This window comes from Monodon monoceros, unplaced genomic scaffold, assembly GCF_005190385.1.
Source record: "Monodon monoceros isolate NGI ecotype Baffin Bay Population unplaced genomic scaffold, NGI_Narwhal_1 Super_Scaffold_9, whole genome shotgun sequence".
NCBI classification, from domain to species: Eukaryota; Metazoa; Chordata; class Mammalia; order Artiodactyla; family Monodontidae; genus Monodon; species Monodon monoceros.
This window is the reverse complement of record NW_021703786.1, coordinates 45,563,937-45,580,831: the sequence shown is the minus strand read 5'-3', so window position 1 is coordinate 45,580,831 and position 16,895 is coordinate 45,563,937. Positions and strand designations below refer to the sequence as shown.

The window sequence follows — 16,895 nt, the reverse complement described above, 5'->3', positions numbered from 1 at the left end:
TGACAGTTTAGTTATCTTCACACGAGTGCCCTATGGGACTGTGAAAGGGAAGGGCTAGTCCCGCAAGACGCAGAAGAGCCAACAGTCTCCAACCCCAGGAGATGCTCCATTCATTTTACACCTATGTTTAACACAGGTGTGTTGACGTTCTGTTTGATTTAAGTACAAAGCCACTCTGGAAGAGTGGGCCACTCTGGGCAGGAGAGCTCAGCCTGCCCACTGGATCCCTCAGTCCTGAACCACAGAGACTGGCCAGTGCCCTGCGGGTCCAGCTCACACCCACCCAGAACTGCCCTCAGTGTTGCTAGGCCCTGAGCGTGGGGGTGAGAAGGGAAGGCCAGACTGGGTGCCCGACTGGAGCAGGGGAGGAGGAGAGGAGGATCTGGGCCAGAGGCAGTGGATCCTCAGCTCCAGCCACGGCGGCAGGTCTCAGAGAGGACCGAGAGCCAGAGGAGAACACAGCCCCCACCCAGGTTTTAGCCAGTGCAGACCTGACCACAGTCCAAAGCCCTATCAGCACATGCCCTTGGCACTGAGAAAACAGATGCCTGGACGCAGACGAGGAGGACCACTCGGGTTCCACATGCCGTACGTTTGCTTTCTCTTGCCTTTTCATTCAGCAGTGTATCCACCCCTCCATCCAGCCAACATTCAGTGACTACCAGCTATGCCCCGAACTATTCTAGGCATTCAAGAGATGACTGGGTGAAACAGGCAGAAATCTCTGCACTCATGTAGCGTCCATTCTAGTGGAGGAAACATGATAACTGTAAGGTCAGTCCAGGCCTCACACTTCAAGCCTTCCTGACGCGCTCTTGTCCACTCCGGGGCACTTGGGGGGACTCACGGGGCAGGGCCAGGTCCTAATCACCTCTGTATCCCCAGCACCCGGGAGTGAGTGGCAGGAACAAGGAACAGCACATGTTTGTTGAAACGTTAGGATTAAGAGTTGCAAATAGCTCTTCCTCATTCACCTAGTCAAATGGTAACACGGCTGGTTTTGCATCCGTCTCCTTGCTACAGCATTTAGAGTGGAAGACGTGTTCCTCCTACCTGCCTTCTTCCCTTACCTGTTCTTTATACTGATCGGCGTGGCGGCGTTCATCCTCGACCTGCATGAAGATTTCCTTCAGCTTCTTCTCGGTACGACGGACTAGTTTGTTGGCGGCTGCTCTTTCCCTATGAAAATGAAAATCATCAACACGTTAGTTTTCCCAATTCTTGAATATTTTTTTTAAGTCCTTTTCTCTGGAAGATGGCATTTGTTAGAGTGCTTTCCGGGACCTCTGTATCATCGTGATCAATATGGCCCAGAAACGTTTCCCTTCTGGTCAAACTGTGGATTACCTTTAATGTATTCTAATGCTTGACAGGTAGAAAAACTGCATTATTCCTTCACACACATGTTAATCACTTTGTTTAATGATCTACCAAAGATCAAATGTTACATACAAGCTACCTGTCACGTATTTGAGTGTAGAGTTTTTGAAGACAAAAACCTTAGTTGGTTACTCTAATCCCCTAACTTTTCAGCCTGGAAAACAAAACAAAGACTCGATTTATTAGGCGATGGTTTCAATTTAAAATTTACTGACTACGTACGAAGATGCTAGAGCAGCTGACACTGAAACAACGCCCCCATCCCTCCACGCTTCACGTAGGAGTCAAAGCACCATGTTTCTAGACAGGCCTCCACTGTCCCACATGAAGCAGAGGTAGCTTATTTGTAGGACTCCACTGAAAACAGAAAAAGTTCTTTTGTTCCTCCACAAATGTTATGCAAAAAGGATAGTGATGGAGTCAGCTGAAAGGGCGAGTCATGTTAATTACAACCAACAGCAAACAAAACCCTTAACTGTTAAGAGTTGAGTGCAGGGGCAAGTCTGGGTTGCCGGTTGCAGAGGATGTCAGGCTCTGAGCACGGACCCTGCATTTCTGGGCCCCAAGCTCCCCGACAGGAGGGTGAGCTGAAGGGCTGCTCTAGCTCTGGCAGTCTGTGATTTCTATCCTCATAGATTTGTAAATGCCTGCCAAAGGCTGTGTTGTGCAGCTCATAAACTTCAGAGCGGTTTACGACAACAGAACGGAAGCTGTCGAGCAGTCCCTTCCTCAGGGAGAAAAAAAGCTTGTATTTTTGTCATACTGCATTTCTTCTCTGCCAACAAATTGTAGCATTTCACGTGATGCCACCAACTCGGGCAATCGACTTTGGGTAGAGATGTAAACTATGGAACCAGGAAGTCACGGGGCACAGTGCGATGCCCTCAGCTAAGTCTGGGAAGAGCTGACAGGTGAGCCCAGCGTACCCTGAGGGCTCACACCACCACCTCTCTGGTTACACGTGTTCTTGTCATTCTTCCCCTGCCAAGGGAGCTCCCAAGGGACAAGGGGCATGTCTGTGTCATCTCTGACTCACAGGCTAAACCTGGACCTGGTCTGTAGCAGACACACTGTAAAAACCTTTCTTTGGTTTACAGCTGCAAAAACCTCTTACTTGGCCTCCTGCTCAAGCTGCTCCTCCAACTGCCCAATCTTGGCTTCCAGGGCCGAGATGGTGGCCTTGAACTTGGACTTGACAGCACCCTCCAGCTCTTGCAGCTTGGCCTTCAGCTCCTTGTTCTGCCGCTCCAGCTGCTGGCGCGCATTGTCGCTCTTCTGGGCAGCGCTGCGCTCGGCCGCCAGCTCTGCGTTCAGCGTGTCCACCTGGAGAGGAGATGGGTCAGTCGTGCGGGGACGGCGCGGCCCTCCCTGGGGCGGCCGCTGCGTGCCCACCTGCAGCGTGGTCTTGCGGAAGCGGTCATTGAGCAACTCCATGTTGCTCTGCTCCTCTTCAAGCTCCTCCTCCAGCTGCGCTATCCGTGCCTCCAGACGCCGCTTCTCATCCAGCAGCGCAGACCTGCCAGGCGAGGAGGCAACAGCTCAGAACCGGTCTCCACAGCACGGGAAACTCCCAGAGGGCGCCTCCACCCACCCTGCTGCTGGAAGCTGAGCAGCATTGTTGACTTTTCTCTTTCCTCTGTTCCCACCCCAATCCGCCATGCCTAGCTGGTTACGCTTCCAAACACACCACCCACTTCTCTCCATCCCCAGGCCTACCACCCAGGCCAGGCCCCATCATCTCTCGTCTGGACCGGTGTGTAGCCTTCCAGCTGACCGCCCTGCTGCCTTCTCCAGCTCTTCTCGGCAGCCAGTGTCAGCTTTAAAAGTGCAAAAACATCCTGGCATTCCCTAGCTTTTCTAGTGCACCGAGATCAAATGCCAGGTCCAAATGATGGCGTGCTAGAAAATGACCACGATGAATGACTCAGTACAGTAATTGAATGGAGAAAGCAACCTCTTAATTGGAAAAAAAAAAAAGGGGCTTTTAATGAAAAATGCATCCAGGGTAAGGTAAGTCTAAGGAATGTGCTTGTCGAACCTAATGAATCTGAAAGCGAGGACTTGCATTGCAAGGCTGTGCACCCTATGGAAACCAGGCTGGTTCTGAATGTCTTTCCTGCACACCTATGTGGGCATGACTGGCACAGGGAGGTGTGACCTGCCGGGGTTGTGCAGCCAGCCAGGGGCCGAGGCAGGCAGCCCGGAGGCTCAGCATCTCGTGCTCATCTTTCCAGACTTGCAACAGATGAGCAAACCAACTACTGACTCCTAGATGCCAGACGACCCCCATGGCTGTCTCAGTGCCATGGGTGTGCCCCAGGGGAATGGGCCCAGTGCCCATGAAGACCGGGGCGGGGGGGGGGCGCCCACCACCGATTGTGAGATGCCTGTCCCTTCCCACCTGTTGCCAGGAGACTCACTTGCCAGAGGCGCTGTTGGCGATCTCATCCGCCAGCTCATCTCTCTCCTGCTCGGCGTGTCGGCGGGCTCGCTCAGATGAGGCAAGTTCCTGAATAAGTTCAGACCGTGATGGAAGCTCTGGCTGTTAACAGTTTCCTCAAGTGTGAAATCCGACAGTGCCTGTAGCTGCGGCCACCTTGCTCGAGGCACTAAGTGTGCCTCAAATTGCAGTCAGACTTGAGAAATTACCCATCAACTTCTCTGACGTTAGCCAGGTAGAACAGTGTCAAAGTATGACCACTTTGTTTGCCTAACTGAAGCAGTAAGATGGTCCAGTACCATATTAAACATGGATAGTGAAATTACACTAGGCTACAAAGATACTAAAATATATTTATCTGGTCTTAGAGAAATTTCAAGGGCAGATATATTTTTTTTTCCTTTTTTTTTTTTTTTTTTTGCTGTACGCGGGCCTCTCACTGCTGTGGCCTCTCCCATTGCGGAGCACAGGCTCCGGACGCGCAGGCTCAGCGGCCATGGCTCACGGGCCCAGCCGCTCCGCGGCATGTGGGATCTTCCCGGACCGGGGCACGAACCCGTGTCCCCTGCATCGGCAGGCGGACTCTCAACCACTGCACCACCAGGGAAGCCCCAGATGTATTTTTTTAAACAAATGGATGAATAAGTAGACAAACCTCCTGCAGTTGAAGGATTTCTGCTTCCAGACTCTTGAGTTTCTTTTCACTCTCTTTGGACTGAGCAAAAATCTCATCCCGGGATGCACGAGCTTCTTCTAATTCACGTTGGTAGTCCTTCATCTGAGCCTAAGATTAAATAGGAAGAAATTTTGGGGTAGTGTCCATTCTTAGTTTTTAAACATGATATTTTTCTCCAGATTATAATATATATGCATTTATTGTAAATATAAAAGTATGTGGAAGTGACAGAAATAAGACAAGAAAACATTCAGGCCAATATCCCTTATGAATACAGATGTAAAAATCCTCAACAAAATAGTAACCAATTGAATCCATCAACATATTAAAAGAATTATACGTTGTGTATATTTATATACCATTATACCCCACCATCCAAGTGGGATTTATCTGAGGAATGCAATGTTGATTTGATATCCAAAAAATGAATTAACATAACTATATGATCATCTCAATAAATGCAGAAGAAGCATCTGACAAAATCTAACACCTTTTCAATATAAAAACACTCAATAAACTGAAGGAAACTCTGATAAAGGGCATCAGTGAACAACTAACAGCTAATATACTTAATGGTCAAAGACTGAATGCCTTCCTCTAAGATAAGCAATGAGACAGGGATGCCTGACCTCGCCCCTTCTGTTTAGCATTGTGATGGAGATTCTAGTCAAAGCAGTTAGGCCAAGACAAAGAAAGAAAGGACATTCAGATTGGAAAAGAAGAAGTAAAAGTAGCTCAATTTGCAGACGATATAACCTTACATATTGAAAATCTTAAGGAATCCACTAAGAAACGATTAGAACTAATAAACGAGTTCAGTGAGGCTGCAGCATACAGGATCGATACATAGTCAGCTCTCCATATCTGTGAGTTCCACATACGTGGGTTCAATCAGCAGTGGATCAAAAATATTCAGGGGAAACAAATTCTCAGAAAGTTCCTAAAAGCAAAACTTGAATTGCCACATGCGCAACTATTTATATATTGTTCACCTTGTATTAGGTAGTGTCATAAGTAATCTAGAGACGATTTAAAGTATACGAGAGGATATGCATAGGTTATATGCAAATAATACACCATTTTAGCAGGGTACTTAGGAAGGGAAGGAGAGACCTTTTCTCTCCCCCCCCCCCCACCTTTTTTGGCTGTGCTGCACGGCACGTGGGATCTTAGTTCTCTGACCAGGGATCGAACCTGTGCTCCCTGCAGTGGAAGCGTGGATGCCAGGAAGTCCCAATACAGCATTTTACATCAGGGACTTGAGCATCTGAGGATTTTGGTATCCATGGAGTAGGGAGGTCCTGGAACCAATCCCCCTTGGATACCAAAGGACAACTGTACAAAAATCGATTATATTTCTATATACTAACTATAAACATTCTAAATATTAACAAAGCAATTACACTTAGCATCAAAAAGGATAAAATTTAGCTAAAGTATAAGACTTGTACATCAGAAACTATAAAATAAAGCATCGTTGAAAAAAAAAGAATAGCGAAATGAGTGGCATGATAGCCATGTACTGTTAAGATGGCAATACTCTCCAAGTTGATCTTCCAAGTCAACACAACATAAGAATCCAAGTGGGGGGCTTTGGGGGTTGGTGGGGGGAGGCAGAAATTGACAAGATGATCCTAAATGGAATTGCAAGGAACCCAGAATACAGTCATGAAAAAGAAGAACAAAGTTGGAGAAGTCACACTTTCCAACCACAAAACCTGCAGAGCTATAGTAATCAAGACTGTGTGGTACTGGTGGAAGGACAGATATAGAGATCAATGGAATACGACTGAGAGTCCAGAAATAAACACAAGTCTATGGTCAGCTGATTTTTGACAAGAGTGCCAAGACAATTCAAGAGGGGAAAGACTAGTCTTTTTAACAAGTGGTGCTGGGAAAACTGGATATCCATATCCGAAAGAATGAAACTGGGTTCATATATGAAACCATATAACAAAAATTAACTCAAAATGGATTTAGAAAAAGAGCTAAAAATATAAAACTCTTAGGAGAAAACACAGGACTAAATCTTCAGGACTCTGGATAAGGCAGTGGTTTCACAGACATAACAAAAACAGAAGAAACAAAAGAAAAGATAAATTGGACTCCATCAAAATTAAAAACTTTTGTGCTGTAAACAATACCACTGAGGGAGTGAACAGATAATCTAGACAATTAAAGAAAATATTTGGAAACTGTATATCTCCTACGAAACATCCAGAATGTATACAGAAATGTTACAACTCAATTACTGAAGACAACTCAAAAGCTTAGCAGAGGACTGAAAGACATTTTTTCCCACATATGATATTGGCCAATAAGCACATGTAAAGCTTTTCAACATCATTTGTCATCAGGGAAATGCAAATCAAAACCACAATGAGGGACTTTGCTGGTGGCGCAGCGGTTAAGAATCTGCCTACCACTGCAGGGGACACGGGTTCGAGCCCTGGTCCGGGAAGACCCCACATGCTGTGGAGCAACTAAGCCCGTGTGCCACAACTACTGAGCCTGTGTGCCACAACTACTGAAGCCCACGTGCCTAGAGCCCGTGCTCCACAACAGAGAAGGCACCGCAATGAGAAGCCCGCGCACCACAACGAAGAGTAGCCCCTGCTCGCCACAACTAGAGAAAGCCTGTGCGCAGCAACAAGGACCCAACACAGCCAAATATAAATAAATTTATATTAAAAAAAAAAAACACAATGAGATACCACTTCATACGCACTGGGATGGCTATAATTAAAAGATGGACAATATAGCAAGTGTTGTTGAGGATGTAGAGAAACTGGAATCCTCATACATAGCTGGTAGGAATGTAAAATGTCGCTGTGGAAAGACTGGGCAGTTCCTCAAAGTTAAACAGAATTACCGTATAACCTAGCAATTCCATTCCTAGGTATATACCCAAGAAAATTGAAAACACACATCTGTACAAATATATGTGAACGTTCACAGCAGCAGTATTCATAGTAGCTAAAGAGTCAAAATAACTCATATGCCAACTAGTGAATGGATTAATAAAAAGAATATGGTATGTCCAAACAATGGAATATTATTTGGTAATAAAAAGGAATGAAGTACTTATTTATGCTACAACATGGTGAACCTTGAAAACATGCTAAGTGAAAGAAGCTGGGCACAAAAAGCCACATATTGTAGGATTCCATCTGTATGACATGTCCAGCATAGGCAAATCTAGAGAGACGGAAAGTAGATTAGTGGTTGGTCAGTGTTGGGTGTGGCAGAGATAGTGTGGAGTCACAGCGAATGGGCACAGGGTCTCTTTTAGAGGGAACCAAAATGTCCAAAATGAGACAGTGGGTGATGCTTGCACAGCCCCTATGAATATTCTAAAAAACAGCAAAACACTCTAAATGGGTAAACTGAATGTTGTGTGAATTATATCTCCATAAAGCTGTTAAAGTCATAGTAATATAATTTATATTCTTTGTAATTAGCTGGTCAAAGTAAAAACCTTTGTATTTAGCTTTTTAAAAAAGTGTAAGGAAGCAAGTAAGCTACTCATAAATCTATTATCCAGAGATGACGTTTCCTTCTAAACTTTTTTTCTAAATGTGTATATCTGCCTGTCTATATATAGAAGTTTACACACGTGTGCTGAGTTACAAACTAAACTGCCCTCCCTACACTGTATCTTCCTGTGTCACTGCATACATATCCCCATCATTTGAATGGCTGGCAGTCCACCTACATTTAGGTTATTTCCCATCATAAATAACACTTCAGCTATGATCTTTGTATGTAAGTACTTCTCATATTTATATTTTGTTAGAGTAAATTCTCAAGATGCAGAATCACCAAGGTCAAAAGGAATGGAAACTTTCTAAAGCTTCTGTCCTAACAAACTTCCCTCCAGGGAAGTTGTGCCTACTTATATGAAAGGGCCCATCACATCCTGCCAATACTGTGAGTTACTATAGAAATCACTTTTTGTCACTGTGACAGTGAAAACCGGCACACCATCTGGGTAGCAAAAGTGATGATTCAATGAGATGGAAAGGCTCACTAAAGCTCACGGCGCTAGCGGAGGGAAGTCGACACCACTCTCCTCTTGGAGGCTCAGTGGCTGCATGTTTAGTTGAGCATCAGAGGCTGTTCAGAGCCCCAAAAGCTTGTCCCTGGTGGTTGCCTCCCTGCTGGTGACTCCACCCCGATCAGTCCAAGTGGGGCAAGCACTGGCCCACTGTAGACACTGGAGCTACACACGTGCCATCTTTATGGCCCGTGGCCCCAACCCACAGCCGAGGCTGATGGCCGCACTGTGCTCTCTGCAGGGGTGACCTGGCAACCCTGAGCCTGCGGGCAAGATGGCAGGCTGGGTGCTGCCGGGAGCCCTTCTCCCCAGCTTCACGGGCCATGTTGCACTTGATCTAAGTAGGGCCAGATAACACCTACCACCACCAAAGACTGACGGCTGGCCGCACTTACCTGAAGTTTGCGGAGCTGCTTGATCACTTCATCCCTAGCTTTGTTTGCAGCCTCGATTTGAGCTTCCAGGTCCTTCAGGTCTATTTCCATTTTCTTCTTTGAAGCCACAGCAAGGGCCCGCTGTTTCCGCTCATCCTCCAGCTCAGCCTCCAGCTCCCGCACCTAATGGACCGCATCGGGTTACGTCTGGTCAGACCCAGGTGCCCACACAGAGAACCGGCACGTGAGGGCTCGGGTCACTCTGGAGAGGTGCTGCCTGCCACTGGGCAGTTATTTCTGTTATTAGCAGTTAATTTGTACAGAGAGATCTTTCACCACCACCACTGGTACAAACCATTTCCACCGACCACAGCAAAGGCACGTAAGGAGGCAGAGCTCATGGTCTCGGTGATGCAACGAGACTGGCCCACGTGCCCAGAGCAGAGTTCTCGGGCCAGCACCCCGTGGGCAAGCCGGCCAGGATGCAGACCCTCCAGCCCCCGTCGGGCCTTCAGGTGACACACCCTGCTAAGTCCATTCTGAATTCCTGACCCACAGAAACTCAGTTAATGCGTGTTGTTTTAAGTCACTAAGTTTGAGGTAATTTGTTATCTAGCAATAAATGACTAATAAAATAAGTATTAGTGGACTGCAAATAACAAAGCAAAATTAAAAATATCTCAGATCCAAGGCTTGATACCATGAACTCCAAGGGACTGAGAAAATATCCACAATTAATTTTTAAAGTAAACTTTTAAATTAGAAGTTTAACATGCACTCAGGAAAGTATATAAATCATAAGTGCCCAAGCAACTTCTTAAAATTAAAAAAAATGTAAATACCTAGAGGTATTTATATACCTTTAAAGAGTGGCTTAATGAGGACGTGTGATCTGACCTTCGGAATACTCTGAATCACCTTGTCAGGTACACATTGATTCTTCCCTTTATCGATACTCATGAGACTCACAGAACTTGAACCTGACTACATGTCCCTGGAGATTCCACTAAGGGCTTTTCAATGGATATCCTGGCTTGTAAGTAGCAGTGATATTATCTGAGAAATAGGAAATCAAAACCAGTTGTATTACATTTTAAAGAATAAAATTATCAAAAAAAAAATTATCAAATGACCAAATACATTTCCTCCAGCTAACATGTTCCAATGTGAATGAATAAAATATTGACCCAAAACTGGGCTTTGAGAACAAACCAGTTCCTGTTCCGGGGGCCACTCTTCCAGACCTACCTGTTTCATGAGTAGCCGCTTCTTTTCCTCGTTCTGCTCATCTCTGGTCTGCAAGTCCCTCTCGAACTGGGCCTTCATGGCCTGCATGTTGACCTCCAGGCGAAGCTTGGCGTCTTCTGTAGCCTGAAGCTCATCTTCCAGCTCTTCCAGCTGGGTCCTCATTTCCTCCACCTGCTGCTCTAGGGCCCGTTTGGATTTTTCAAGTTCATGAACCTGGACCACAGGAAGCACAGGGAGGGGATGACCCTTGGTGGAGGGACAAGCAAGGACAGCAGTTCTGTTTATAGGCACCCCACCCCCATATGCATCCTCCCCTCCCACTGCAGCTACACTAGTCCTCATTTCAGAACGCGCCATCTGAATGACAGGCCTGATTTCTTTATTCACATGTGCTCTAGAGTCGATCAATTACTCTCCCATGACCTTGAAGCCGAGAGATCTTTAAAAGCCATGAACAATAAAAAGAGCATGGTGTCAGGGGAGTCGCCTGTTGACTGGCCACTGTGTCTAACACAGTACATCCCTCTCGCCGTGGAAGAGGTCATTTGTATTGAAAATGCACATGTGGAGACTTACGTACTAGGTGTGTGAGGCCCGCAAAGCAGGGTGCGGTGAAAAAGAGGTTTGACCTTTCTCTGCGCAAAGATCGCCACCACACACGTTTACTAAGTTCTCGGTGCCAAGCGCTGTGCTGGGTGCTCCCCCTTCACGTCCCCTCTGATCCTGGAGACAATCCTTAGGCAGGCGTGCGCAGGTGCTATTACTATGTGTCCCTTTGGGGTTCACTGCCATGTCAGTTCTCACGCGGGCAGGAGAAGCCTTACAACGTGAGGAGGGCCTGTGTCTCTTAGTGTCTGGCACTTCACAGGCACAAAGGAACGCTTGTGGAATGAATGTGGGACTGTCGATTGTTCTAAAGAAAACTAATATGGAACAAGAAAATGGAATCAGTCGTGGAATTCTCTTTCTACATTTTACTACGTAATCCTGGCCATTTCTACTCTAGGAGGCCTCTTCTTGTCCACGGGGCCGGTCCCCAGGCTGTAGGAGACTCAGCAGGAAGGTAGGACAGTCCTTCCTCCCTTATGATGTGGCCAGAGAGTCCGTGTCCCAGGAAAATGAGCTTTTATCTTTAGAGAGGACTTTATGCCTTTCAGAGCACAGCCGCAGCAGCTTCATGAAACCGGCAAGTATCACGTCCATTTGACAGAAGAGGAAACGTAGGCTTAGGCAGGTTAAATGGGAGCTTGGGGGAGAGTCAAGCCCCGAACCTGTTCTGATCCCCAGGCCTGGGTCCCCATCACTACCCTCAACACCTCGTACACGAGGGGAGGGGGTAGGGTAAATAAAAATCCCAGCAGCTCTTGGGGGAGGCGTGTGCAGTGGGAGGACAAGAGGGTCCCACCTGGCTCCTCTCCAGCTTCCCCACTCGGTGCAGGAGACAGATCCCACTACCCTCAATCTGAGGGGACTTCAGGTACCTGCGTGTGATAACCACCTGAGGCTCAGGAACAGAGAAACCCTTCATTTAAAGGACCCCTGTCAGGATGCAGCTTAGGGCGGGGAGGGCCTGTGAAAGCGACAAGAACTCCCCGCCTGGCTTTGGCACAGGTAACCGAGAACAGACTGCAGAAAACCTGATGGCTTATCCTGGGAGTCTTTAACCCCCTAATTACATACAGGCCAAGACACTCCTGGTCCGCTTCGCTGTAGGGCTGGGCCTCCCCAGAGTCGCCTGCCTGCCCCGAAGGCACCGGTCCCCGGGACACTCACGTTCTTGCCCACGTCGTCCTTGGAGCTCATCAGGTCCTCCATGTCTGCCCGCAGCTGCTTGTTCTGCCGCTCAGACTCTTCCTTGGCCTCCAGGGCCTCCTCAAGGGCACGGGCCAGGGACAGGGCTTTGGTTTCCTTCTCTCTGGCCTCTGCTTCGGCCCGGTCTCGCTCTTCCGCGTAGCGGGCAGAGATGTTCTTCTCTTCTGCTAACAGCTACACGGGATGGCGTTGGGAGACAGTAAAAATCGATTTCAAAAGCAACAGAGACTCCTCTCATTTGCTACGTGCCTGAATTATTGCTAAGAATATCAGGCGTGTTCTCCTGTTTCCTTCTTTATGCTGGTCTGCTTTTTCCAATTTTGCTATAAATACATATTGCTCTTAAATAAGAAAGGATTATTTTAAGCCGAAATGACAAAGGCGAGGGCTTTGCCAGGAGGCAACACGTGTGGCGCTGGTCCTGGAGCCCAGGGGTGGGGAGCGCTGGGCACCCACCTGATCGAACTTCTTCTGCTTCTTCTCCAAGTTGGAGACGATCTGGCGCTGGTGGTCCAGGTCCACCAGCAGGTCATCGAGCTCCTGCTGCAGGCGGTTCTTGGTCTTCTCCAGTTTGTCGTAGGCCAGGGCCTTCTCCTCCAGGCGCTGGCTCAGTGCTTCCACGTCTTTAAGGAGCTTCTTCTTGGCTTCTTCCAAACTTTCAATTGTCCCCAGGTCATCATCTACTTTCTTCTTGGTATCTGTCAACTGAAGGAAAAAAGATCACTATTAAAGAACTCAACTGGATTTCACACTTGAGGAATAAAGATAAAACTTGTTTTCAGTATTCTGTCAGAAGAAATAATACAAAGCAACACTATGCGTTTCTGAGCAAATGGATCTTAGACCATAAATGTCTTCGCTAATCATCTATAAAAGGATGACTGGATTGGAATTTACATAGGTGACACAGTCCGAGGGTCTTCACCTTGCTCCCAATAAGACCCAATTAACTGTCCCAAATGGAGCTGAAACCAGCCAGCAGGGCAGGGACGTCAGCTGCTAAACACACGCACTGAGGCCACACGGCGTCCCGAGTGGATGCACGCACCTGGGCCTGCAGGGCCAGCACCTGCTTTTCCAGGTTCTTCCTGGCCTCTTCCTCCTCCTCCTGCTGCTCCTGGAGGCTGTTCTTCTCCTCCTCCAGCTGCCGGATCCGACTGCTCAGGTTCAGTTTTTGGCGTGTCTCTTCCTGAAGAAGCTCCTGTTTATTTTTATAAACGGTCAGTACTTAGGTTATGGTAATCACCCAAACCACAATGCCTCTGTTAAAAGAAACAGAGTCTCAGTGTGTGAGAAATACCCAGTGATATTAACAAACAAGTGATTTTAAAACACACCTGATCATTTAACAAGTGCCCTTAGTACAATATTGCTTTAAAGTTGTTCACGAGGGAATTCTCTAGCAGTCCAACGGCTAGGACTCCGCGCTTTCACTGCCGAGGGCGTGGGTTCAATCCCTGGTCGGGGAACCAAGATCCCGCAAGCCGTGCAGTGTGGCCAAAAAACCCAAAACAAACTTGTTCACGAGCAATGGCAGCGTCACCCCCCCAGGGGCCCAGGCCAGGGACCTGCGAGCTTCCCTTTCCCACATCTTTTATCACTCCTGGAATCCTTTCCTGTTTCTCTCAGGTCAGCGTTAATGAACAAAAACCACGAGAAAATGTTTAAAATGGCCAGCAGTGCACGAATGTGTAACAGGACCGCCGCCTGGTGAACCGCACCCCAGGCAGCGCCCGGCCAGACAGCAAGAGCCGCCTCCCAGGCACCCACATGCCTGCCAGACACAGGAACCGCAGGCTCTAGATATGAGCTCAAAGGTGAGTTCCTGAGCATCAGGGCTGGTTTTGGAGCAAGATGGTTGAAAATAAACGTAGAGCAGAATGACTTCCCTGGTGGCACAGTGGTTAAGAATCCTCCTGCCCATGCAGGGGACACGGGTTTGAGCCCTGGTCCGGGAAGATCCCACATGCAGCGGAGCAATGAAGCCCATGTGCCACAACTACTGAGCCTGCACTCTAGGGCCCGGGAGACAACTACTGAAGCCCGTGCGCCTAGAGCCTGTGCTCCACCACGAGGGAAGCCACCGCAATGAGAAGCCTGTGCACCGCAACGAAGAGTAGACCCCGCTCGCCGCAACTAGAGAAAGCCCGCATGCAGCAACGAAACCCCAACTCGGCCCAAAATAAATAAAATAAATAAATTTATATAAAGAAAAAAAAGTAGAGCAGAAAATCAGAAAGAGGTGATAAGAGGGCAGTTCTGGGAATAGCATGTTTCACCAATTTACAGATCACAGAAACAGCAGAGTTACTGTTAACACTCCACCCCCGGGGGAAATACCTGTGTGTCCTGGAGTTGAGACTCAAGACCAGCTGCGTCCTTGGCAAACTTAATACCCTTTTTCTCTGCTTCTTCTAGAAGAGTTGAGACATTATCCAATTCATTCTGCAAGGAGGAGTGAAAGGTTACGACTCACTTCAGCAGCAGGCAGAGAGAAAAGAGTGGTGGGTTCTGGACCCTAAGTGCACACAAAGCGAGCATATCGCGGGGAGGAGGGGTCAGCCTCAGCTAAGGAGGGCTCACCACCGAGAATCTGCCGCCCCCGTGAGCAGGCCCTGAGCCAGCCACCGCAGAGAGCCTCCACCTACGACCCGGACAGGGAGGCTCAGGACGGCAGAGCCCACACGTGGAGGGCGTTCTCCTAACTGGCTTTGCTATCTTGTTTTTCAGCGTCAAGAGACAAAAATTACACCAAATCCTCTGAAAGAGTGGCTGCTGTCCTATGTGAGGAGGCTCAAGATCAGCAGGTGTTTTATTTTAACCCTTTTTCACACGAAGATGCACCATCCCTATACTGGGGGAAGGTGGGCAGGGGGCGCAAGTGTAATTCATTTTCTTAGAGAACTTGAAAACTTTATCACACAGATTCAAAGAAGTTTAAATTCTAAGAGTCACAGCCCACAGTTCTTTTTAAGCTGAAAGAAAATCTGGTATGATATACTTATCATGAATATGTAGCTATTTCTTATGGCCAGATTTTATGAATAATGTGGTAAAAACATTTTTTTCTTTTTCGTGTTTAATTAATGATAGCTCTAAAATACCTCCCCCCCTAGAAACCCCCATGACGTAAGACCTTCTATGTTTTTTGTGGGGACAGTGGGTCGTAGACAAAAGGAACAGGAGCTGCCCTTCGTTCTAGTCTGTCCTCTAGTCACGTGAGCAAAGGGAAGGCACACGGAGGACGTTTCTATACTTGAAACTCAAGCTGATGACGTTTGTTCTTCCTCATTTGAGCAATGCCCTTCAGAGACCCCCCACTCCATCAGTCTTGGCAGCAGCGGGGCGGGGCGGGCTGTGGACTCAGTGGAGCCCAGAGGCAGGCAAGCTTCTCACGTCCTCGTCCACCAGACTCACCCGGGGGGCGCTGTGAGCTTCAAGCGGGAGAGCGACACGAGGAGCCTAATGTGGACCTGGGGCAGCCCGGGCGCCCCCAATGTCAGTCCCCTCCCCACCCCGCCAGACACTGGGGGCGACGTCCCGGAAAGGCTTTCCAGGCCTACCTGTAACTTATTCGCTTTCTCGGCCAGTTCCACCCTGAGTCTGTCTCCTTCCGAGACCTTGGCGTGGAGCTCCTGGACCTGGGCGTCCAGCTTCTTCCTCTTGTGCTCAGACTCGGCCTTGACCTGCTGCAGCACCTTCACCTCGCACGCCAGCTCCTTGTTGTCTGTCTCCAGGCCCTGCTTGTTCTTCTCCAGATTTGCCTTGAACTAGGAGAGAGAAGGGAGGAACACTTCAGTCACAGTTTTACAACAGAGGACGCGAAGGGCGCGGCTTTGGCGTCCGGAGAACCGTGCTGGCACGGAGTGAGCCTGCAGTCAACATCTGTTGCATAAATGAAGGAAGACACCTGCTGTTCTCGGAGTGTGAAGACTTCTGTGGGCGGAGCACCCCTGTACACCCCGCTCAGGGCAGCAGACACAGTATGGGGGGCGCTGGCAGCACCGCGGGGGGCCAGCATGTGAGAGGCGGAGGCGGGAACGATAAAGCAAGGGCAACGACGTGTGCGGTGCCTGAGACAGACTGGAGGCGGGAGGGGCGGGGGGCAGGGCACCAGGGACACCCAAAGGGCCTGGCGGCTTCTGGGCAGCAGGTGAGCGAGAGCGGGACGTGCAGCTGCTGAAGCTTTAGAGCTCAGTCATGAGGAGGAAGAGGGCTATCAGTGAGAGGAATATGTGATTTAAAAATAAAATCAGGGGCGCCTGGCTCTCCCAGGCCAGCACTGTGCTCTCAGAGGGCGGCCGCTGTGGGAGCACCTGGACCCCCGCGCTGCCCACCGACGCGTCCCTACCCTCTTCGCCTGCTCTAGCTGCTCCGAAAGCTCCTCTAGGGCGGTCGCGTGTCTCTGCCTCATGTCCTGGATCTGAGCCTCGTGGTTCTTCGTTTCCTCCTCGAGCGCTTTCTTCAGCTCTGCCACTTCTTGTTCACGTTTGGTACTAGAGAAACATAATTTTAGAGGAAGAAGCTCAGAATTAGTTGAATGACTAAATTAAATGCACATTTTTAAAGTTCTGCTTTTGTTTGAAACATGACATGGATTCCAGGAGGCTGGCGTGTCTGTTACTGTGGTAGCGGGAAACCTTCCAGAACCAGCATGACCCCCATTCCACAGGCGACTTCCAGTCGAGACACGGCGTAACGTCCCTAAGGGTCTTCGGACGTCCGGGGCAGCCTGGGTGTACCACAGGCCAGGCACTGCTTAACACAAGATGCAAAAATGCCTGCCACAGCGCCAGCAGGCATTTCAGTAAGACCGGAAGAGGGTAAATCCCCAAAAGGGCTGGTAAAGGCTCATCAGGCAGGACACTGCACCCCGACAGAAGCGGGGCTGAGCACCACCTTTAATTT

The 16,895-nt window shown here is 48.7% G+C and overlaps 2 protein-coding genes across 2 annotated transcripts in view; one reads left to right on the top strand and one right to left on the bottom strand.

Moving 5' to 3' along the window:
* The window catches only part of NDEL1 (nudE neurodevelopment protein 1 like 1), a 74,280-nt gene extending 60,410 nt beyond the window's left edge, over positions 1 to 13,870 (top strand). The window contains exon 9 of the mRNA XM_029210773.1: positions 13,617 to 13,870. Coding sequence (XP_029066606.1) covers positions 13,617 to 13,701 — 85 coding nt within the window. The 3' untranslated portion in view covers positions 13,702 to 13,870. The remainder of the gene's footprint in view (positions 1 to 13,616) is intronic.
* The window catches only part of LOC114888589 (myosin-10), a 31,133-nt gene continuing 15,240 nt past the window's right edge, over positions 1,003 to 16,895 (bottom strand). The window contains exons 12-24 of the mRNA XM_029210769.1: positions 16,339 to 16,483; positions 15,551 to 15,757; positions 14,328 to 14,432; positions 13,036 to 13,188; positions 12,444 to 12,692; positions 11,949 to 12,161; positions 10,176 to 10,388; positions 8,949 to 9,110; positions 4,476 to 4,604; positions 3,801 to 3,889; positions 2,773 to 2,896; positions 2,495 to 2,703; positions 1,003 to 1,179 (exon numbers count right to left, since the gene is read on the bottom strand). Of these exons, the coding sequence (XP_029066602.1) occupies positions 1,050 to 1,179; positions 2,495 to 2,703; positions 2,773 to 2,896; positions 3,801 to 3,889; positions 4,476 to 4,604; positions 8,949 to 9,110; positions 10,176 to 10,388; positions 11,949 to 12,161; positions 12,444 to 12,692; positions 13,036 to 13,188; positions 14,328 to 14,432; positions 15,551 to 15,757; positions 16,339 to 16,483 (2,128 nt within the window). The 3' untranslated portion in view covers positions 1,003 to 1,049. The remainder of the gene's footprint in view (positions 1,180 to 2,494; positions 2,704 to 2,772; positions 2,897 to 3,800; positions 3,890 to 4,475; positions 4,605 to 8,948; positions 9,111 to 10,175; positions 10,389 to 11,948; positions 12,162 to 12,443; positions 12,693 to 13,035; positions 13,189 to 14,327; positions 14,433 to 15,550; positions 15,758 to 16,338; positions 16,484 to 16,895) is intronic.